The sequence below is a fragment of the Psammomys obesus genome, unplaced genomic scaffold (genome assembly GCF_907164565.1).
Source record: "Psammomys obesus unplaced genomic scaffold, mPsaObe1.curated_primary_1811, whole genome shotgun sequence".
Classification (NCBI taxonomy): Eukaryota; Metazoa; Chordata; class Mammalia; order Rodentia; family Muridae; genus Psammomys; species Psammomys obesus.
Genome location: NW_026591086.1, coordinates 37,487,933 through 37,512,837, shown reverse-complemented (window position 1 = coordinate 37,512,837; position 24,905 = coordinate 37,487,933). Strand labels below are relative to the sequence as shown.

Here is a 24,905-nt window from a genome sequence, read left to right as displayed (position 1 = left end):
TATATATATATATATATATATATATATATATATATATATATATATATCACGATGATAACTGAAGAATGTATAATGTTGAAATGTTGATTACAACGTAAGTGTACAAATAGCACCAGGGCACCCAGAGTGATGGTGATATCATTTTGTTTACCTCTTGGAAATTGGTGCAGCTATTGATTTTATAGCAAATATGTTTCAACTGAAATCATACCAAGACATGTCTGACAGCAACTTCAAATGGTCAGGACCTATTATATGTTTACGATCTACAGTCATCTGACATCCTATGTGTTTGATCATGCCTAGTGAAATGGGTCTACCAGTATTTTAGAAGGGCAGCATTTTCAATGCTATCTGATTACTGGACAGGTATCACCTCTCCTACGCCTCCTTGATGGTTGAACACGTTGGGGCTCTCAGAGCTCCGTAAGTCTGTGAAGTAGGGTTAGGATCCTGGGCGTAGAGATTAATATGTTTCATTTGTGAGGGCAGCAATGTTGTCTGCACTAATTATCAATTACTGCCCTGACTGAAAGAGCTTAGCTATGGAGGCTGTGTTCTGCAGCTGCAAACATTGCTCTTTATGTTGCCTGTTATGGTTATGGCTGGGCATGGTCCTGGAAAAGCATAGAAGTGAATTACTCCCAAGGAAAACTTGACTTCATTAAACACACACAAACACACACACACACACACGCGCGAAACTAAAGTGTACATTTTGACTTGAATGTTTGTAGAATTTTAAGACCAACAACAGAAAGAAAGAAAAAGAACCCTGTGAAAATATAGTGATTTAAATGTGTTAAGTAGACCAAGGACCCACTCAGGTTTTCACGACTTACCAGTTTTTAACTTCAAAACCCTGGCTAGCTTGCATTTTTTAAAACTCACTTGTGAGTTTGTCACAGCTAGTGGGGACAGTGGTTAGAGGACAGCAGCTGTAAATTGGTCCAGAGCACTAAGAGGGACATTAGCCGCTAATCAGATTCTAACAGTTCATTAAACCTTCCTTTCCTGCAGCCCTCCCTCTCTGCTCTACAGCTTGGCCCAGCCTTCCCTTATAAGGTGTCTTCTTCCCTTCTCATCTGGGCAAGGCTGCTCTGGGGTAGGAAGCTCATCCTTCACTGTCTACCAGCTAAGCAAGCTTGGGAGGCTTTGTGAAGGGAGATTCTCAGACCCAGAGCAGTGGCAGAGGGAAGAAGGCCAGCTGAGTGGCGGAGGGTGACCTGGCTAGCTGCAGCAAGGCATCCCCTGAGTTGCTGGGTAGCACTCCAAACTGGAGGCCACAAGCGATAAGCTTCGTTCTGAGAATGGTGCTCTGTGCGCACCTCCCCACCCACTTGAAGAAAGGATTTTAAGTTAAGTGGGGAATACTGAACTGCTTTTGTCTGGATTTTTTGGATTAGCAGCCCCCCACCCCCCTCCAGTAGACGATGTGTATAGGGGATGTGATATTTTTCACTGTTCCTTACAACTAAGGGGATTCAGAACGTTTTCCTTTTTCTCCTTGTTGCTTTCTCAGAGAAAATACTTGCCATGAGAGGCCATCGAAGTTGTCCCTCTTAGAGTATTCAAATATGGTCAAGAACTGAGCCATAGGGAGCCCTTCACTGCGCCCTGTTGGTAGAATTGGGTAATAAAAATCCCTAACTGGGATTTGTTGGAATGGAGATTTTATTGAACTGTTTTCATGCAAACCAGATGCCTGAAAAGTGAAAACATCAAACGCTAGAAATCATGCAAAGCTTTGTTGCTCTGTAGGCAAATATTTAGGAACTATTATACGTATAGGCACACACAGATTTGGCATAATTGCCGATTAACAAATTTTAGGGTACATGTTTCGTTATTTGATAAAATTCACTCATAAGACACAAGTTATACACACCTGGGGAAATAAATATTTATATGTGCATAATACACATTTATGCACGAATATGAATAATGCTTTCAATATACACACAAATAGTACATACCCACTTGGTACAGTGTCATGTCACCTCTGTAAGGCCATTGAGCCCAGTGACTACTCTGAAATGTCAGGTTCAGTCATGTCAGCTTCTAAATTTTGTCACCATGCCAGGTTAAAGCTGTCATATGTGAAATGTATCTTTTTAGGAGCCTCGTTTGGGCCCCTCCTCTGTGGCTTTCTCAGTGCCTTTCTAGATGGCTGATTCAGAAAATGCCTAAGGCAGAGAGAATTGGAGAAATAACAAACTTGATTTCATCTTCTGATCGACACTTGAGATTCGTTGAGCCTCTTTCCTTTAGAGTTGATAAACTGAGTCAAATGTGTATGAGAATTATAACAAAATGTTCTTTATTGATGACTTTTAGCTATTCACTTTTAAATTAAACTTGCATTGGTTGTTTTTAAAATAGTTGCTTGCGGGCGGATATGCAGAAGTTTTTATTTGCTCAGAATCTAGGATTCTGCGCAGAATTTAGGATTATATTTCCTTGTTTTGAGATTATTCAAGCTTCAAGAGTGTGAGGATTATTTTTATCTGACTTTTCCATTTATGGATCTGTACACAATACAGCCTGTAGAGCTAAGGACAAGAGAAAGAACCTTGCTTTGTATTTCCTCCCACTATTGGGAAGGTGTGATAAATTTTCCAGCCCCGTATAAATTAATGTAATGTTTCCACACTGCAGTTTATTATAGCCTGACCTCCAACCCAGAGGTCAGAGAGTCACATTGATTCGGTCAATGTCCTAGTCATTATTTCAAGTGAAAGTTCAGAGAGGGGGGTAATTGGTTATGCTGATATTCTCACTTAATTATGCTCCATTCTTAAAGAATTAGGTTAGCAGTGCTGAAGGGATGGCAATGAGGGAAGAGTACACAGCGGTGTCCTCTTCTGGTGCTTTGGAACTGAATCTTACTCTTTTTTTCTATTCTCAGAATCTCAACACCCTTGAGAACAGAATGCTAATGCTTGATGGGATGCCGGCAGTCAGAGTCAAAACAGAGCTTTTGGAATCTGAACAAGGGGTAAGCAAATCTTCGCAGATGCCCTGCTCCTTCTCATGACTGTCTGTTCACTTCAGAGCAGTGTCGTCACTTTGGTCTTCTGCCTAAGGAATCACCTGTGTGTGCCTGTGGTCCATTTTCATGCACTTGCGATGTTAAACATCAGCATCTCCCTTCCGGAGTGGGTAACGTGCTGAGGCTGGGTGCTAACCTTATGAGATCCCCATGGCTGAGTTAAAGTTGGTACATGAAAACCTATTGAAAGCAAAGCAAAAAGAAAGTGTTTGAAATAAGGTGGGAATATAACCCCTCAACATGAAGCTGTAAATTAGGAAATGACAGAGAACAGGCATGGGAACATTATTGTTGGTTAAATGGATTTTTTTTTTTTATTTGTATTCAGACCTCCTCCCTGTTTTTAAAATTCTACCAGTTCTAGAAGGCTGATGAAATTGGGACAGGTAATGTGAAAAGCACCCAAAAGCAAAAGGGAAATTATTTAGCAATACCTGACTAGACTCATGAATTAATTTACAGATACAGTATCTGGGAACACAGATTTCATATGAGAATATGTAGGCTCTTTTGTCATTGATAGCATTTAAAGCTTTGATAATCAAAAACATAAAGCCAGTATAACTGATTACAGTGGTGCCTGGCCATGACATTTAAAGGAGGAATTGCTTCATCCCTGAGTGCACACTGTCCACACACCTTATGACATGCCACCACTTAGGCAGCACAAAAAGCCGGCAAGAAGTAACTAAATGCATCATTTCTGCCTTACCAGTATATGCACTAATAAAAGAAGCCAAAACTAAACGTTAGTAAATAGTAATTCAAGTAATTAGTACTTGAAGAATCCAAAGAAAATTTAAATGGATATTGCATCTCGTGAATATAGGATAAAAATCAGAGTGGTTATGTCTGTCTGGGGCCTCTCTTAGGCCGCTGAGCTTATGGACCTATAGTAGCCCTTAGGTTTCCTTCGGTAACTTCCACATTCCTCTACATTATGAGGCCATGTGCCGCATCTCATGATCATTTCTCCTTCAAACACAGTGCAAGCCTCTGTTTGGAACTGGTTTCTCACCTGGCCACGGATCTTACTTCATCTTTATGTCTGGCGTTGAGTTTTGTAACCCTGAAATGAAATGGGTAGAGAATGCCCATCAGGAACAATCCTGAAGCTCTGTGCTGGAAGAAGGACTGCACAATGCTGAGAGAGTAGAGAGAGCATCATGAAAGAAAAGGAATTCACAGGACGGGTGTTATCTGTTCACAGATGAGGTTTTCTGGAAGAGTCATGTGTTCATCTGTAGCTTTCAGTCAGGCTCACTAGGTTAACCTTCCCGATCTTCCAAACCATGTAGTTGGCACTAACTTTGATTAATTAACCTAACAACAGGAAGGATTTGTACTAGTTTTTAAGCATCCTACTGACTTAGTTCATTTCATAAAATCTAAACTCTTATCATGAGCTTAGTAAAATGAATCTCTGTGTGATCTCTTCACACCACAATATAGGTAAGAGAGCATTTCATACTGTTGGGGGAGAAAAGGGAAAAAGGCATTCTGTCTTTTTCAGCATTCTCTTTATTTCATTGTACTTTCTTTAACACGAACAACAATAAATCTATTGAAACCATACATGTTAGAGCAAGGGAAAAACTACAGAAACTCATAAGCTATGATGTGGACCAGGGGTCAAAACCAGAGGTCATTGTCACCAGCCTGATAATCTGCAACAATATCCAAGGAACTCTTTCTACTTTTTGGTCATTTTTCTTTTTCAAAGTAAGGTTTGCATGAAAGACTCGGGGTGTTCAGGGAACAAAAGCCAATGTCCACAGAGTTTTATAGTGAATAGGAATTGTACATCACATGATTTATAGAAAGTTTGTCCTTAGATGTGGACAGGAAATAATTGTGGGTTCCTAATTATTAATTAACTCATGTTCATTAAAATCAACTTTCATTTTTGTGAGTGGCACTGATGTTGATACTCTAGCCCCAATTTAGCTTGTCCATGGTGGAAGGAAATAGAAACTTTATTTTTTCTGCAGCTTTGTATGTATTTCTAGGCTCTTTAACTGGTAGAATCCTGTAGTGTTTAGTGACATGATTTTAGTGATTTTCACAAGAAGTCATGGGATGCATTGTACATATACCATGTGATTTCTGCCTCTCAGACTTATTTTTAGAGAGAGTTAAAATTTTGAAGATCTTTTAAACCCTTTTTTCACATAAAAGTTGATTTAATTTTAATTTGTCATAAAATATAAATATGTTAGAGAAATTTAAGTGAATGCTCGTACATGCAGTTATGGGGTCTTGAAGAACATGCATTAGGTACAGAGAACAAATGCTGAGAAAACCTGTCTATGTGCTAACAATGGATAAAGAAGCCTAGGGTTGATACCTTCATCAAATCTGTAACAGGCATGTGTCAAGACATCACCTTTAAGATATTCAGATCAAATCTAATCAGCTGATCATTGGCTTGATTTGTCTACCTCCCATGGAAACTGTGAGCATGCACACAAATATTGCACGCTCATATTCTCACAGAGGGGCAGAGGTCTTTGTCTTATAGCCATGTGAACTGAATAGGAATAGCCATATATAGGCACCAGCTCTGTCTGTTCAGAGTTCCAAGGCTCCTACTTTCAGTGGTGTTGAAGATTAGTGCATTGTCCTGTGACTTCAGTTTCCTTCAAGCTTGTCCTAAGACAGGACATGCTGCTGAGCAGACTGCAGCCAGGGAACGCACACTTATGATATACTTCAGGGGCACAGCAAGGAACGAGGGAGAAACGTTGTCCGTGACCTCTGGTGCACATACCCTGCTGTTATAGGAGCTTCCCAAATGCTGCCAGCCTTTGGATGTTCTGACGTGTTATTAAGCAAAGGAGGACAGCAGGAAGAGAGTTCTAGAACTATCATACTAGAGAGGAGGCTGAATGCAGAGAAAGGGGCTGCCTCAAAGACATAAAATATGACCTTATTCCTGGCCCCGCAGTTTACCAGCTTGAGTGACATTAAGTGGCTCCTTCTCATCTCTGGACTTCTCTGTCCTCATCAGTGCAAAGGGGGTGTTCTTGGGGGCGATCCCACTTCCCAGGCTTCCTCTGAAATCTTGTGATCTGAGAAGGTCAAGGGGTGATGGAGAGCATTTCTGACAGTAGATTTAACTGTCATACTCCAAAGCTACTTGTGCGTGGAAGCAAAAAAACGCAAAGAAGTTAAAGTGAGCACTGTGTGAGATCAGGTGCCTACTGCATCCAGAACCAGGTCTGTCCAGCATGCCGAGTCTTCCACAGCCCCGTGGTCCTTAGCTGGGGGGTGGTGTAACCTGTCTGCCTGCAGTAGGTGGCTGAGAGACAATTCTCCCTATTGCTATCCCGTATAGTTGCTCAGTTTTCCTGACATTCGGTTTTGCTTTCAGTAAAGATTTCAACATCTAAGTGACTCTGTAATTAAACAAATACATATAAGGGAAATCTCAAATTGTAGGCCTCCTCCTGCCCTTCACCCTCATGGACTTGAACTCCTCTTTAACTCAGGTAGATCTTGACCTTTCAGCCTTCAGAGTAGCTAGGATGGCAAGCCCGCACCCCGGTCTTGCTTAGAGCAGAGGTCCTGATGAGCATGCATATTCTAGACCAGGGGAGGAAGGGACAGTGGAGGTTTGCTGATTTCCTTTGAGACAGCTTGCAGGAACACAACCTTCTGCAGGACACTCATAGCCCAGGACTGAGGGCATTTCTGTATCACAAAGACCTGATGAGCACTGCGCAGCAGCCGAAATGGAGGAGACCTCTTGCTTTATGGTCCTCATTCTTCTTCATCATCTCAGCCCAGGAGCTCATGAACAGGCAGAGCTCGATAAACAGTGATTCTTTCAGACACTGTTTATTGTATGCGAGAGCCTGTTTGCCACCATGGCACAAGGGAAAGGGTTTTGAGACCCGTGCTGTTTTGAAAGAGACCTCAGTTCTTAACACATCCTAAAGACAGATGCAAGTAGCGTAGCTGAACCTGGAGTCTTGCAATGGAATGCTTGTTCAAGGTAGGCAATCCCATTACGATTCAGCAGCGCTGGGGGACAAAAAGCCAGCACCAAGGCCCACTTCTTTCCTGGTTTAATTTTACATTAAATCTTTAGTGTGCGTCTGTGTGTGGAGGCTTAGTTAGAGATGGTTACCTTAATGACGTTGTCAGAAGTGAAGAGGAGGCGTTTATTAAAAATGCCACTCGTGTTGCCCTTTAGCAGGGCCTCATTATGTCCCCTCCCACTGTGGAACAGGGGCTGGCATTGATAGCAAATTAGTAGAATCATCTTAGAGGTATGAATTTGCCTATCATTTCATATTCTCTGATGACCCACAGCGGAGATCTTTTGATCTGTAGTGAAATCTTGGTGTATTAGTACCAGGGCTTCAAAGTACAGCCAGAAGCCGTGATCTTGGTAATATGCAAAGTCTTTTTTTTTTTTTCCGTTCCCAGAATTCATGTTTTTTTGGGACAAGATATCCTCTACTAAAGATGCAGAGTTGGTCTGAATTTAATAATGTCAGAATGGCCAATAAATGTATTAATAGAAAGAATTGAAAATCAATGAGCTGTGATAGTAATTAAAGATAGCACCCAAGGGAAATATAACTGGAGCACAAATCGTCTCCCACAGGGCCTGCCCCAGGCACCGGAGGAAGTTGGTAATTCTATTTCCTCCTCCTCCTCTTTAGCTGGGGTCTTTCTCCTTCAACTTTATTCCTTTGTAGGCCACAGTTCTGGGCCCCCGCCCTCCCTTTACGCTACAATGGCTCAAGGTTCCCAGAGATGACCAGCTGCACCCCCGTTAATGAGGGGAACGGAACATGTGATTCTGTCGGAGAGACATTTGTATTTTTATAGGGCCAGTGCATTAGAGAAGGGAATATTTCTTAAAGAAATCACGTGCTTTGAGGAATTTCAGGGTTTCGAGTACAAGCAAATTAACCTCCCCAGAATTTTGAGCTTGTGCCAGACTGGGATCCGGCCCTCTTGCCCTTGCAGTAGCAGTAGACATATATTTACTGTGAGGCATGTATTTCTCTCTGTCTGGATATGTTTGCCTGCTGATACAGTTTATGAAATATCCTACTTAAGCCGTGGAGGAATTTTCTTCTGACCTGGAAGGATTAACTGTTGTGGGAACTGACTTCCCCACACAAACACCTGGAAAGCCAAACACCACAGAGGTCCTGTTTTTCACCTATTGTGCAGGAGGCAGTGACCCTCAGGATAAGAGCAAAAGCACAGAGGAGCTGTGCTGTCACCTCACTGTGACCTGGATGTAGCATTAGAGCTGGAAAGCAGGGAGAATTACCCAGCAGGGCCTGCAGTGTCTCCACGTTAAGCAGAGAATGGAATTGGGAGAAGTAGTGACAGCTGTGTTGAGGGGAACGGTATAAGAGAAGATGGAGTCATTATAGAGTGTACTGGGCCTTCACAGAGGTCATCAAAGCCTTTGGCTGGGTAATTAGCTTTCTGCCAAAGAAGGAGAGCACAAATCTACCATTGAAAAGGCCAGAAGCCAAATGATGCTCGGAGCACAAGGTCTACACAAACCAAAATGGAGAGCCCATCTACAAACATGGGTTCTAGGATAGCCCAGAGAAGTCCCGCCTTAATGTTGGATTTCAGACTAGTTAGTCCCAGAACCACGAGACTTGTGTTTGCTGTGACCAGTCTGAAATCAGCCACAGAGAGGATCAAAAGGGCATGGAGTTCAGCCCTGTTCCAGAAAAACAAACAAACAAACAAACAAACAAACAAACAAAACACTCCAGATGAAGTCACTAAACTGTACAACTAAGTAAACTGAACAGGACAATGTCTGGCCCCCAGCCAAACTTGGTACACGTTCAGAGAAGGAGGAAATCCAGATACATATACCAAATGTACACGTGGATCCAGATGTATCTAAAAATGACAGTAGTGACCTTAACAGTCCAGGATTTGAAACATCTCCATCATCTCATAAATATGCTGAAGGATTTGAAAGAAATTTTAAGAAAAAAAAAAAGCTATAAAAACTAATTAAAATTACTGGAAATGAAAAAAATTTGAATTTTTAAACATACCACACTGCAGAGTGTTGGCTATAAACACATAGCTAAAAAAAAAAAAATCTAAAGTGAAGCTCAGAGAAGACTAAAGCATGAAGAGCAGCCTTACTCCCTTACTCGAGGAATAACATGGAGTTGTCTAACAAAGGTGCGCCTGGGCTTTCAGGGAGTTGGCAAACAAACAGAACTCCCCCAACCACTGTTCAAATACTGTGGAAACTAGAAATCCACAAATCTCGAAAAGATGGCTCAGTGATTAAGAGCACTGTCTGCTCTTCCAAAGGACCCGGGGTCAATTCCCAGCACCCACATGGCAGCTCACAACTGTCTGTAATGCCAAGTCCAAGGGATCTGACATCTTCACACTATATGCACATAAAATGATATTAAATAAATTATTTTTTAAAAATCTCGAGAAGTTAAGAGAACTCCGACCAGTGGGAATCACAGCAAGCACAATATCCAATTGCTGCAAATAAGTAAGAGAAAGTCTTAAAAGCAGGCACAGGAAGGGTGAGCTTAGGGTGCATGGAGGGACAGGAAAGTGCCACAGGAGAGTAAGCAGTGCAGGAAGGGAGTCCCTACGGCTCGGCTAGTTTGAATTGAAATTCTTCCACAACCATAATGAAACAAAACTTAGAGAAATAACAAAGAAGCAGGCAGAGGGGGAAAAAACATACCACATTCATATGAAGAAATAATAATCAAACTGTGCATGGAACCAAGTAGAATGGAAATTTCTTCAGGCAGAAGGAAAGGGATGTTAGAAGAGAATTTCAGGCTCCTGAGAGAGGGCTCTGTGAGTCACACTACCTATGACTATTGTAGACAACTGACTTGTGGTTTCCAGTAAGTGGAGCTGCTCACAACTGCCTGTAACTCCACCCCAGGATCTGATGCCTTCTCCTGGCCCCCATGGGCACTGCAGCACTCATGTGCCCAAACCTACCTACTCACATACGCATTTGCAAATAATTTCAAGTGAAAGAAATTTGGCTGAGCAAATGTCCTTGTTGTATACTTGAGCATAGGATATATGCCTTGGAGTGGTATAGCTGGATCCTGAGGTAGTACTATTCCTAATTGTCTGAGAAAGCACCAGATTGATTTCCAGAGCGGTTGTACAAGTTTACATTCCCACCAGCAATGGCGGAGGGTCCCTCTTTCTCCACATCCTCTCCAGCATGTGTTGTCACTTGAGTTTTTAATCTTAGCTATTTTGATGGGTGTAAGATGAAATCTCAGGGTTGTTTTGATTTGCATTTCCCTGATAATTAAGGACATTGAGCATTTCTTTAAATATTCATCTGCCATTCGATATTCCTTTATTGAGAATTCTCTGTTTAGCTCTGTACCCCATTTTTTAATTGGATTACTTGATTTGTTGCTGTTTAACTTCTTGAGTTCTTTATATATCCTAGATATTAGCCCTCTGTCAGATATAGAGTTGGGGAAGATCCTTTCCCATTCTGTAGGCTGTCATTTTGTTCTGACGACAGTGTCCTTTGCTTTACAGAAGCTTTTCAGTTTCATGAGGTCCCATTTATTGATTGTTGCTTTTAGAGCCTGTGCAGTTGGTGTTTTGTTCAGGAGGTTGTTTCCTGTGCCAATGAGATCAAGGCACTTCTCCATGCTTTCTTCTAACATATTTAGTGTGTCTGGTTTTATGTTGAGGTCTTAGATCCACTTGGACTTTAGTTTTGTGCAGGGTGATAAATATGGGTCTATTTGCGTTTTTCTTCCTGTGGATATCTAGTTAGACAAGCACCATTTGTTGAAGATGCTATCTTTTTTCCATTATATGGTTTTGGGTTCTTTGTAAAAAAATCATTATTAGTAATAGCCAGAACCTGGAAACAACCCAGATGTACCTACTGAGGAATGGATGCAGAAATTGTAGTACTTTCACACAATGGAATACTACTCAGCAATCAAAAACAAGAAAATCTTGAAATTTGCAGGCAAATGGTGGGATCTAGAAAAGATCATCCTGAGTGAGGTATCCCAGAAACAGAAAGACACACATGGTATGTACTCACTTATAAGTGGATATTAGCCATATAATATAGGAAAAACATACTAAAATCTGTACACCTAAAGAAGCTAAGCAAGAAGGAGGACCCTGGTAAAATGATGAATCCTCATTCAGAAAGTCAAACAGGATAGACATTGGAAGAGGAAGAAAACAGGAAAAGGACAGGAGCCATAACAGAAGGCTTCTGAAAGACTCTGTCCAGCAGTGTATCAAAGCAGATACTGAGACTCATAGCCAAACTTTGGGCAGAGTGCAGGAAATCTTATGAAAGAAGGGGGAGATAGAAGACCTTGAGGGGACAGGAGTGCTACAAGGAGAGCAACAGAACCAAAAAATCTGGGCCCAAGGGTCTTTTCTGAGACCCATCCTCCAACGAAGGTCCATGCATGGAGATAACCTAGAACCCCTGCACAGATGTAGCCCATGGCAGTGCAATATCCAAGTGGTTTCCTTAGTAAGGGTAACAGGGACTGGCTCTGACATGAACTCAGTGACTGGCTCTTTGATCACCTCCCCCTGAGGTGATCAGCAGCCTTACCAGGCCACAGAGGAAGACAATGCAACCAGTCCTGATGAGACCTGATAGGCTAGGGTCAGATGGAAGGGGAGGAGGACCTCCTTTATCAGTGGTCTTGGAGAGGGGCATGGGAGGAGATGAGGGAGAAAGGGTGGGGTTGGGAGGGAATGAGGGAGGGAGTTACAGCTAGGATACAAAGTGAATAAATTATAATAAATTTAAAAAAAATAAAATATTTGAATCTAGACAGGGAAGTGTCCTCCTGCAATGATGCGTTTGGCTAAGTTAAAAACAAACGTTTCAAAATCTTTTGAGGCTTGGGAGGTCTTTGAGGCTGTTCAGCAGTTAGGAGCCTATATGGTTCTTCCAGAAGTCCCAAGTTCTCAGCATCCTTTTTGTAAGTCCCGTTCCAGGGGATCCGGAGTCCTCATCTGGATGCTGTGTGTACTGTGCACATACATCTACCTCTACAACTTTTTTAGAAGTTAAAAAGAAAACTTTTATATTTGGCCGATTTAAATGAGTACGATAATGAGGCCCTGTGGCATGTGCTGAATAAATGACATCATAGAGAGGAAGGATTGGATACGATACACATCTGTAGGTTTCCCCCACTGCATGAAAAGCGTAGGGCATTTGAAGTAGAACTTTGAGAAAGAAAAGTGTGTATTGTAAATCCAGCAGCTGTGCGCACACAAAATTTAACAGTCAGATAGCAGATAGTATGACAGCTAATCACCCCTGTCAGTGTCACTGGATTAGGATTCATTTTGACACACCTCAGTGGAAACCAGGGGGAGTTTCCAGGAAGGTAGAAGAGGAAGGGAAATACCCCCTTTATGTGGGTGCCACCCTCCAGTGGAGTCCCTGACAGAATTTAAAGGGAAAATCTCCCTCATTCACTGTGCTGTTTCCTGGTCCACTGAGAGTTGGGGAGTCCAAGCCATACACTCTCAGTGCTGTGAATTTCCCCTGCTTTCTCTGCAGCATCCTGGCTGCCATGATGGAGTTTACACTTTCAGACCTGTGAGCCAAGTGTGCCCTTCTGTTCACAATTTGTATTTTCTTAGGAATCTGCTCACAGTGATAAGAAAAGTAAAACAGTAAAACAATAATGAACATAAGCTAGAAACACTGAAAGACTATGCACTGTCTCTAAAAGAAGGAAAGTGAAACATCAACAAGAACACCCAGGGAATGGATCAGAAAAGTAGGAAACAGATATAACCTGAAGGCATTCATGTTTATATCAAATCAAAAATGGTGAATTTTTCCACATACTGATTAGAGTAGATTGTCTGATAGGAGATGAGACCTAGCAACAGTCTATTCATAGAAAATATTCATATATAAAAGCATGGATAATTCAGAAGGAAAAGGCAATTAAGATAAGTGATACTTTGGGGATCACGGAAGAGGTGAGACATACAGAGCAGGTGTTTGTGGGTAGATGTTCATTTTTGCAAGATGAGAAGAAGTGAGTCGACTCATTTCCGATATTGTAAACATGGTTACAATTACTGTACGTTCTGTGTGCCTCAATATGATCCAGAAGGTGTGTTTTATGTTCTCCATCAAAATTAGGTATTTTTGAAATTTAAAAACAAAACAAAAACCCAAGGGCTGAGGATTTACAGCTGTGTGAAAGAGCTGATGTGAGCGACCGGCTAAAAGAAAATGTGAGCAGAAATGCTTCAGATAGCTCAAAGGGAAAGCGACTTTCTGGAGTGTTTTGTTAGAGTGACAACCACTTGCGAGTAGATGGCCTTGAACCTGGTTGGTCATGCCCCAGCTGAAGGCTGGCTTTCCCTTCATGTTCCTTCCCTTCTGGAAAAAGTAGCCAGAGATGAGAGCTCTTCACAGTTGTCCTTGAAGATCCGGCTGACTGCCTGTGCACATGGTCTAGCCTGAGATCAGACCCTGCGTTTCTGGTCTGATGGTGTCCTTTCTTCCTTTAGGCCAAGTGTAGTCCCATTTTCAAACCTATCAAGAAGAAAAATAAAAGGCAGGTTCATATTATCTTGAATTTAAAACTGTTATTAGTTTAGAATATACTCTTCCCCAAACATAATACTTTAATAATATTTTTTCCTAGAAAAGGAAAAGTTTTGAGGTAGAAAAAGTTAGAACAGTTACACATTAAGTAACAATAAAACAGGTGCCTGTGTCTTACCAAAGAATGTGAGCAGAGATTGAATGGAGACGCTGAGCATAATAGTCTTGAATTGCTAAAACCCACAATGCCTCAAGTTGATACCATCTCTCTCCATAAACAGTATTGCAGAGATAACTGTGTCTAAGATGAGAGCACCAGTAATGAGGACAGAGCAGAAGAGGGGCGGGTCCCTGTCCTAGATGTTGAAACCTTCCTTAGTGTAGCTCAATTGTTCAGCTTATTGTAACTAATCATCACATTGGTTGGATATAAAATCACTTCAATATTGTTTAGTGTTTAGGAACTATCTAAAGCAGATTACATAAAAATTTTTAGTTTAGTTTGGTCCAATAAATGCAGCTTAACTTAAAGAGGCCAAGACATTGCATGTAATCTGCAATGACTATGACCTGCTTTGGAATCGCTGGTTTTTATTATGTTTTTTAACATACTGTTTCCAGGGTTTTTTTTAAGAAAAAATTTACATTTTCCCTCTCTCTCTGTCTCTCTCTCTCTCTCTCTCTCTCTCTCTCTCTGTGTGTGTGTGTGTGTGTGTGTGTGTGTGTGTGTGAAGACTTCTTTTCAATTGTCAGAGGCTATAGGGCCCAGATGATTCATGGTCATCATGCTTAATTTTTACTTGTGAACTCTCCACCCTAAATTTCATTGCCATGTTTGTGTTATGACTAATGTTCTTTTTCAGTGAATCTGTGAAGATAATGACTGAGGTAGTTCATTCACTCTTAGAGCCTATATCCATTTAAAGAAGGTCGTCTGTTTGGTTTTTAAATTTCAGAGAACATATCGTTTTTATTAAGCTCTTAAAAAAACTGAAATATTTTTTTTAATTCAAAGGAATTAATCAAACTATGGATTTAAGAATCTAGCCTCCATTGGCCAAATCAATTATAACAAAGTGACAGCTCAAGCCTCTAGGATAATGGATCAAATTTTGTTGTCAACTTATATAAAAGACGAGTGTTAGGCTCCTTTATGATGCCTTATGCTGCCCTTCTGTTGGCAGAGGATGAAATGGAGACCTTAAGATGATTGTTTGCAGTGAGCCATATATTTGTTCTTGGCAGTTTAGGTACCTGGTGATATGGGCTCCCCATGTACCAGATCATATACCCATGGGTAACACGGCATCTGTTAAAAATGAAGATCCTTAATGTCTATTATCATATCAGTCTATTATCATATCACAGACATAGAGTTTCAAATTTCATTTACTCTATAAATTTTATTTTCAACGGTGGCCACAGATTTTTACATTGCTATCTCAGAAGCAGATGGAAGTGGAGATTATGGCCAGTTTTTCTTTGTGTTGAGTATATTCATATTCACGATCATATTCATAAACAAATTACATTGATGTGTTTCATATACAGTGTCTAACTGGAACAAATGAAATTCATATACGTAATACTTAGCACAGGGCACTATTTTAAAAAGCCATTCCAGGGAGGGAGATACGTAATACTTAGCACAGGGCACTATTTTAAAAAGCCGTTCCAGGGAGGGAGATCATGCTATTCCTGGCTGTGGAGTATTTAAGTCTTGTTCTCTGAAATATCAAGAGACTTTTGGAACACACACAGAGAGAAAGAGAGAGATAAACAGACAGAGACACAGAGAGACAGAGAAACAGAGAGAGAGAGAGAGAGAGAGAGAGAGACACATATCCAAACATACATAAAAATATCCCTCTTGACTTAAAGTGGTCAAGATGGGATCTGTTGTTTATAAAGTGAATGTAGGGATATGCATGCAATATATTTATACTCATATGTCTTCACTTTTCTGAAAATTGTGTCAGATTACAACCCTAGAAGTTTGCTAATGAGGAGAAAGTCAGGCCATATGTATGTCCTGAGCAAGCTACCTAATCCTTTAGCCTCATTTTCTTCTACTGTAAAATGGGGCTTATAGTATTACCTAGCTCACAAAGTTTATAGGATGAAAGGGAGTTTGAATGTCTAAAGAGTTCATATACTGAATTATGACAGATGCTGCGTATTGTTTCAACCTGCAGGTTCTGTCTATTCTCAATTCTTTTATTGCTGTCTTTTAGATGGCAAGTTCCAACACAAACAGTCTCTTCCACAAAGCATTTCCTTTGATGGCCTTCTTCCCTGTGCTGTTAGTAAATAGTCACCACCCAGCAATTGAACAGTTAAATGAGCTCAGTTCTGTCTTCTGTTCATTAACTCTTCTTAGCTTGGTTTCAGTTTAATTTATTAACCAACCCTCAGAAGTGGGACATATTATTAGGCATGGGTCTGACTTGAAAGCTCTATGATTTACCCAAGGGCCATCTTCGTATTAACTTCTCAATAAGAATATTGGGAGGTGAATCAAAGACACCATGTGTCCTTGATTCTGTTTGCTTGCCCTTAGTCTTCTTTAATCATGTTGTAATTGTGATAGCACCTGTCATTAGCCATGGCCATGTTACTTCAGGGTCACATAATACCCTTGTCAGAACCAGCTGTGTCCTAGGTTAGTAAACCACTGTTTACCAGATCCTAGAAAAACCCACAGTGAGAGAATCACAAAATAATGTTTTTAGACTTTGAAGAAATATTCCCATTATTGTATTTCCTGAGAAATACCTGTTAACATCATATTGTTTGCAGATTAATTTAATGGAAATACTTAAGTTATCTTTAGTGTTGAAAAGTGCTTATTCCTATATAATATGGCTAATATCTGCTTATAAGTGAGTATATGCCATGGGTGTCTTTCTACTTCTGAGTTACCTCACTCAGGATGATCTTTTCTAGTTCCATCCATTTGTATGCAAATCTCATGATTTCCTTGTTTTTGATAGCTGAGTAGTATTCCATTATGTAAATGTAACCACAATTTCTTTATCCATTTTTCTGAAGAAGGACATCTAAGTTGTTTCCAGATCCTGTCTTATTACTAATAAAACTGCTATCAACATAGTTGAGCAAATATTTTTGTTGTATGGTAGAACATCTTTTGGGTATATGCCCAGGGGTGGAATAGCTGGATCTTGAAGAAGTACTACTCCCAACTTTCTGAGAAAGCACCTGATTGATTTATACAAGTTTGCACTCCCACTAGCAATGGAGGAGGATTCCCCTTTCTCCACATCCTCTCCAGCATGTGTTCTCACTTGAGTTTTTTATCTTAGCCATTCTGATGGGTGTAAGATGGACTCTCAGAATCATTTTGATTTGCATTTCCCCAATGACTAAGGACTTTGAATATTTCTTTAAGTGTTTCTCTGCCATTTGATATTCTTTTGTTGAAAAATTTCTGTTTAGCTCTGTACCCCATTTTCAATTGGATTATTTAGTTTGTTGGTGTTTAATTTCTTGAGTTCTTTATATATTCTAGATATTAGCCCTCTGTTAGATAAAGGGTTGGGGAAGATCCTTTCCTATTCTGTAGGCTGTCATTTTGTTCTGATAACCTTGTCCTTTCTTTGCTTTACAGAAGCTTTTCAGTTTCATGAGGTCCCATTTACTGATTGTTGATTTTAAAGCCGGTGCTGTTGGTGTTCTGTTCAGGAAGTTGTCTTCTGTGCCAATAAGATCAAGGCACTTCTCCATGCTTTCTTCCAACATATTTAGTGTGTCTGGTTTTATGTTGAGGTCTTAGATCCACTTGGACTTTAATTTTGTGCAGGTTGATAAATATGGATCTATTTGCATTTTTCTACATGTAGAAATCCATTTTGACCGGCACCACATATTGAAGATACTGTCTTTTTTCCATCGTATGGTTTTGGCTTCTGTGTAAAAAGTCAGGTGTTTGTAGTCATGTGGGTTTATTTCTGGGTCTTCAATTTGATTCCATTAATCTACTATTCTGTTTCTATACCAGTACCATGCTGTTTTTATTACTGTGGCTCTATAGGACAGCTTGAGATCGGGGATGGAGATACTTTCAGAAGTTCTTTTATTGTACAGGATTGTGTTAGCTATTCTGGGATTTTTGTTTTTCCGTATGAATTTGAGAATTTTTCTTTCAAGGAGGTCTGTAAAGAATTATGTTGGTATTTAATGGGAAATTCATTGAATAAATCTACAGACCCAAAGAAGCTAGACAACAACAGGGACCCTAGTGAAGATGCTTAATTTTTATTCAGAAGGCAAACAGAATAGACACCTGGAAGGAGCAGAAGAAAGGGAACAGGATGGAAGCCTACCATAGAGGACCTCTGAAAGACTTCACCCAGCAGGTGGAGCATCAAAGCAGATGCTAAGACTCACAGACAAATTTTGGGCAGAGTGCAGTGAGTCTTATAGAAGAAGAGGGGGATAGAAGGATCAGGAGGGAACAGGAGCTCCACAGGGAGACCAACAAAGCCAAAAAATCTGGACTCAGGGGGGCCTGCAGAGACTAATGCATCAACCTTGGATTGAATGGAGAAGGCCTAGAAACCCCTGCTCAGATGTACACCAGAGACAGCTCATTCTCCATGTGGGTGCCCTAGTAAGGGGAGTAGGGGCTGTCTCTGACATGAACTGGGTTGTCTGCTCTTTGGTCATTGCCCCCTAGCAGGGTCCTTGCCAACCCACAGAGGAAGAGGATACAGGCAGTTCTGATGAGACTTGATAAACTAAGGTCAGCTAATAGCAGTCCCTTTCAGTGGACTACAGAAGGGGTTGGGGAGAAAAAGGAAGGAGAGTAGGACCAAGAGGAAACAAGGGATGGTGCTACAATCTGGACATAAAGTGAATGAATTATTAAAAAAATTAATTAGTTAAAATAAACTAAAATAAAAAAGAAAAGACAAAAAGTACTTATTCTGCTTTCTGGGTCTAAAGAGGGGGAAAAATGGCAGCAGGGACTGCCTTTTGACTTAATGTCCCTGATAGAATTCAGACTGCTTCTGAGGGTGTTAATCTCTAGTATTTGCATCACTTTGTTGAGGAGGTAAGCAGAGTATTAGGAACATGCTTCTGTAAAGAATAAATTGATAAGATTATGCAGTTACTCCTTGGAAGCCCAGGAATGTGCAATAGCCATTGAGGGACTACAGCTCCAGCGGAGATCCCTTAACAACAATCTAAATGTTTTAGCCATCTATACATTTCAAGTGCTGGTACTTATACACATTCGGATTCTCCATAGGACTATGAGTAGATGAGTCCCTTGTCTAATGGCATAGAATACTCTGGAATGCCTTAGTGTTGGCACGCAATTTAGGGGGAAATGGAGCTGAGTCTTACCAGTAAAAGTTTAGACAGATGTAGTTTAAAGGCTTAAAAGAGATGATAGAACAATCTTGATTCTGTGAAAGTGGTATGAAAGTGAATTCCCATGTATGCCCACAGCCTCTCCTTAGCCAGGCTGCCATCTGATAACAGATACTTTTTTAGTAAAAGAGGAGAGTAATCATTTTGTTTTTCTAAATCACTTATCACTGTTGTCATTTATTTTCTGTGCTTTGGTGTTTTGCCTCCATGTATGTTTATGCACTGTATGCATGCAGTCCTCATGAAGGCTGGAAGAAGACACTACAGTCTCGGTGCCTGGAGTTACAGATGGTCATTAACTGCTATGTGTGTGTGGTGGGAACTGAACCTGGGTCCTGGAAGAATTGCCAGTCCTTTTAACTACTTAATCACTGAATTATCTCTCCAGCCTTTATTCTTTCATTTTGACTATAGAATCCTGTTATTTATAATGTAGAAGAATGATGTTGGCCAAGTATTGATTTTCAGTGGCATCACGGAAGACACTCCAAGGCTGGTAAATGGATTTCTCTTTCTCTTCCTGTGTTCCTACATATACAGCTCTTTACTTCTGAATTCTCAAGTGTGTTCAACTATTTTAGAATTCATTTAGATGAAATTGGAATTATTGATATTTGTTCACATAAAAGCTGTGCTATAACTAAGTGGTTAGACATTTGGACTTCATGCTTCATTCCATTTCAGATTTCTTATGCCATTCCATTTGTCTCATCTGACCTCGTTATAGTTCTGTGTAGCTGGTTTGGGAAAAGACCAGGGCCTTCTCTGGACCATGGATCTTAATGGAGCCAGACAGTCCACTGCTGCTCTTTGATGCTCTTGGTTGACTTCAGAAACTGGGAGAATGATTCTACAGTCTCTGTATTTAACACAAATCCTCAGGACTGTAACTGTGCACCGAATTTTGCCTGATTTCCCTGTAACTGCAGTTGTTTTACTAATTTAAGCTCCGAAACCACATGCGCTTAAACCCATGCTGCTCACTCTGTGACTGTAGATTGGGGTTTGAGGGGTGGAGTTCTATTCACTCGGCACAGTAAGTTATTGTTATACATTCTGCCTTATAAATTCTATATTATTTATCAAAATATACTGAATTAACACTGAAGCAAAGATGCAGAGGACTCTGAAAACCCAGGAGATTATGTATGCAGTTCAGCCTTGGGCTGTTATACTTCGTTGTAGACTTTCTTGTTTAAAGAGTTGACTGTTCTACCTCACCTCTCCCTGAGGTTGTGTAGCCAGTTAACCTTTGATGAGGGAACAAGACGTTCTCTTCAGTGGCTTAGCCATCGTGAAAGAATCCATGCTTCTATAAACAGAATTCCCTCCATGCTTATGTAGGCAACTGTAATGAAATGTATTAGGTCATTAAAAAGAGACATGGAAGTAGGAGAAGGACTACAGGAGAGGGAAGGGAATGAGCAAGTGGGGGAGGAGATAGAAAGGTAATGCCATTTGGAAAATATGGTCAAAATACATTAGGTACGTGCATGAGAATGTCAAAATAAAATCCATTATGGATAACACGTGCTTACAAAACACAATGAAAGAGTTTACCTCACTGTTCCCGAGAATCCTCTACACATTTGTATGTACAGTGCATGTTTCCAAGCACTTTCTGGAATATCATCAAAGGAGGCTTATATTCATTCATGGAAAGGCCAGAATCTAATCAGATATTGTGGTCATCTTTCGAAATGCAAACAATCAGATAAACAAACAAAAACAGAAATTTCTTCCTCCCCAGGGAAAATACACTTTAGCATTCATTTGTATTGAGTGGTCCTCATACTGATCTTCCTGTATGTGGTTGATGATCAGTCAGTCCACTACCAAGTTAAGTTGGTGTGAAGAGATGTCAGTCTGGGCACTTAAAGCCTGGGGAATGAAGTACAGTGTTTATCAAGTCACAGTCAGCAGGAAATGGCTGCCTGGTGTCTTAGGGTCCACTGTAGACTACCAGAGAGTCTTGGGGAATATAAGATAAACAGTGTTACACAGATGCCCGAGAGTGTGCTCTCTGACAGCCTTCACTGTCTGAAGAGTAGTGCAGTGGGGCACAAGGATGACAGGACCATTGGTGAGATATTCCACAATTTTCATTTTTTATTTACATTATTGGCATATTGTCATCGGCATAATATATAATAAAATGCTTAGGGGAGTAATGGATTAAGAGAAGATGAGAGGGAGTGATGAAAAGAAGGAGAAAGAAGAGAAAACAAGGGTTCACCAAAGTACTGAGCAAAGACAAAGGCATGGCCAGGCTGAAGATTTTGTAAGGCTAATTGTGTAATCCTGGGACTGTGGAGAGTGGCAAGGTTACAGGTCCAGAAACAAATTATTTCAGGCTGTCTCCCCCACCACTTAGTAGCCTTTCATAGTCTACCTTTGTGTTTAACCTAAATACTTTAGACTATTAAATGAAATAATTTTGAAATGTATAAACTGTTAAGTTTCACCAGCTCAGAGGCCAGGTATGTCATCAGATACATGAGAGATTTCTCTGTTCTCCTAAAACATGTCTATTTGATGTTCCCAGCAGCATATTTTAAATCCACCCTTATTTATGAGTTCCATTTTTCAGGATACAATTATTATGATAGAGTTATGACGTTAGAACATGGTATTTGGAGGTACCTGAATCTGTGTACCTGGGACATGGTCACTCACACTTGGCTTCAGAATAAATTCTTCTGTCTGAGGTGAGATCTCCTTTGCAAGGCCAAAAAGGAAAACTCAGCTTTTGGGCGATTCTTCCACTTGAGCTTTCCTGCAGGTCCCATTATAGACGGAGCAAGTGTGGGCCCAGGCTCATTTGCTCTCTTCTGCCTGTGACTTCTGGGGTGTTACTAGCAAAAGTCACAGAAGCTCTTTTCTAGAGGAACAGTGGAAGGTTTGGCTTCCTGCCTGTGGCTCCTGGAGAAGTCTGCCTCCAGGTCTGGTCAGAGCAGCCAGTGAGCATAGCAGCCTGTGGTGCTTTATGGAGTTCCCCCCGCCCAGTGTCTGAGACTCTTCATAGAAGCATGTAAATTCCTGAATGCCACACATGACTCCTTTAAATCTCTATGAGAATTGTGAAGAAATTGCACCCTAAGTGGTGCATTAAGTGTGACAGGGAGAGGACTATGGCACTTTCTCCAGCAGCCTTTGAATTCCTACAGAGCCACTGAATCCCCATTGTTCTGACCAGCACTGTATTCCGAGTTCCAAAGCCATTACTAGTGCATCAGGAGCTCTGTTCTTAACTCTGTCTTTGAAGCAGTAGTTCCCAGTTTTTTTTTCTTTTAGTCACTGACATTTTATTTTACCTCTTCTTTGCTAAAAGAGTGAATGACTCATTTAGAAGTTAAAAAAAAAATACTTGAGCTGCTTAAAATATTGATGTTCTAAGTGCCATAACTTGGAAGAGGAAGCATGAAAATTGGCATTTAAATGATGTCTGCAAAGATGCCTCATCTTTTCTATAGCAGGAGAGCAGTGATTGGAGCGAGCCAGTCTGAATCGGAAGTCATCTCTGAAGGACTCTCCTCGGGGCTGTGGTGTCTGACTCAAAGCTACCCCACAAAGGGGCTTTAAGGGTTAATACTGTGCTCCCCAGGCCAGTCAGAACCCTAGGATAAGGATTTTTTGGAGTATTTTTCATAAAAAAGTTGCCTCATTTCTGATTTATAATAATAATAATAATAATAATTAAAAAAAAAGGCGAAAGGGAGCTTTTAGGTCCCTGATGTCTTAAGTAGTATATAGAACAAATGTACTAGCTCTCAAGAAGTATTTGTTTATCCTGCCCAGGAATCTAAAGCTGTGTTGCTGTGATGCCCTGGGTTACAACGGAGAGATCCCGTGATATGGGGCTGAAATGTGTGAAGCATCGGTTTATGAAATCAGAACATCTGAAGGACTGACAACTTGTACCACTGAGGGAAATGACCAAATGGCAACACACAGAACTTCGTTCGGAATTCACATTCAAAACACGTCAGGGAAAGAAGGGCAAGAATGTAGATATGTTCACTTTACAAAGCATATGACAATTTGACTCCTTGGAAAGAATTAACAGCGTCAACAGAAAACAGTTCTGCTGACAGTTGATCATACATCCATTCAGTCAGGCGGACACGGCCTGAAATCCAGGCTATTAAGTAGTCGAAAATCCTCACATTTTACATTGTTCAAAAGCCATGATTACCTGAGAATGTTCACACACATGAGACAAAGACCGATAGGGGTGTGTGTGTGTGTGTGTGTGTGTGTGTGTGTGTGTGTGTGTGTGATCATGTGCAATTAAAATCACTACATTTCCTGGTAAACCAAGCACATACAAGACAGTTCACTAATTCTGAGGCTGCTCTTTACTGTGTAACCTTTAGCTGTAGTATCTCTTTTGATTCTTAAAAAATGAGGAGTATGTGTCCTCCTTTCTGAGGGCAAGGAATGGAACACAGCTGAAATAACCATAAACAAACAAACAAACAAATAATAAATGATAAATCAGTGTCATCAAGAAAACATATAGTATGGGTTGCAATAGGGGTGTTATTTGGTTCCAGATGAGACACTTTTCAAGTACTTGAATTCCTTCAAAACTAAAGCTAAAAAACATGTGTTAGGGGTGCTTTTGAGTGGAGCAGGGCAGCAAGTGTTTATGACCAGGGTTTGTTGACATCCTTTAACATGGACTACTGCATTTGATTTTTATTGAAGCTTCATTTCTAGCTGAAGAATGTCTTAGAATGTGTTAACCAAAGCTTTGGACATTCCTTTCCAGTGTATACACACAGTGGAAAATGATGGCTTGAGTCTATTTTGTACTAGACGTGAAGCTAGGAAATAGAATTAGTCATATTAATGAGAGAGTGGTCTTACCTGTGAGCCCTGGCAGCTTGTTTGCGGTATGCCTCTGCAATGCTCAGGGTTGCCAGGGGAGAAGGATGACTTGGAGGGAGTAGCTAGACCTCATCACCAGGAAAGCCTACTTGTTAGCATTTATTTTGGAAAGGATGGAGAATTCTTCCTAGTGGAGGAATCTTTAACTTTGAGGGCAAGTAGGGAGACAACCATGGGGGAACAGTCATACAAGTCATTAAACCCTGTGACAACTTTGGATAGAGTTAAAAGCCGAGTAGACAGGGACAGCTGAATCTGCCCAGTGCTTTGGACTGGGAAATGGAGAAAAAGAGATTTCAAACATTATTCAATACAGCTACATCTTAGTTCTTACTGTATTGTTGAGGTAGGTGACTAAACACCAAAACTGCTATTTAAATACTGGCCTTGCCTTTCTTTGAACAAAGTACAGCTGTGTTTCATCCAGAAGGCTGCTTGCCACACTTGGCTTACAGTATATGTATTTTAAGATAAATGCACAAACAGATGCATATTTCATATATATTTATTTGCATATCTGGGTATAATTACAGATATATATATAATACATGTATAAATATATGTGTTCTTTATGCATATTTTAATTACATACCTTATAAGATCTATACATATGCATGCACATATACATCAGGTAATTCAGATACATGTTATGTATTTGCGCATAAATAATTGCACACACACACACAGCAAATGACTGTGCTTTTCTAAAATTGAAAGGAATAGTGGGCAAAATGGATCATTAAAAAGAAGCTAAGGGTAGTCTGAAATGGAACTACTGCTTCTGGGCTCACTTTTTTTTCACCAACTAAGGAAGTTGAGGGATAAAAAGAGAAGTCGGTTGTAAGAGTGACCTACTTTCATATCATTTCTATAAAAATTCAAACTATAAGGATTTAGCAGAGACTGTTGGATGGTGCCCCAGACTTACTAGGCACCCTTAGCTTTGGAAATGAAAACAGTGCTTTCCAGCACTCCAGC

General features: G+C 40.5%; 1 protein-coding gene across 6 annotated transcripts in view; it reads left to right on the top strand.

The window, feature by feature from the left end:
- The window catches only part of Klf12 (KLF transcription factor 12), a 431,501-nt gene that overhangs the window by 162,394 nt on the left and 244,202 nt on the right, over positions 1-24,905 (top strand). For all 6 annotated transcript variants that reach the window (XM_055609629.1, XM_055609631.1, XM_055609626.1 and 3 more), the window contains one exon: positions 2,909-2,998. In XM_055609629.1, the coding sequence (XP_055465604.1) occupies positions 2,909-2,998 (90 nt within the window). The remainder of the gene's footprint in view (positions 1-2,908; positions 2,999-24,905) is intronic.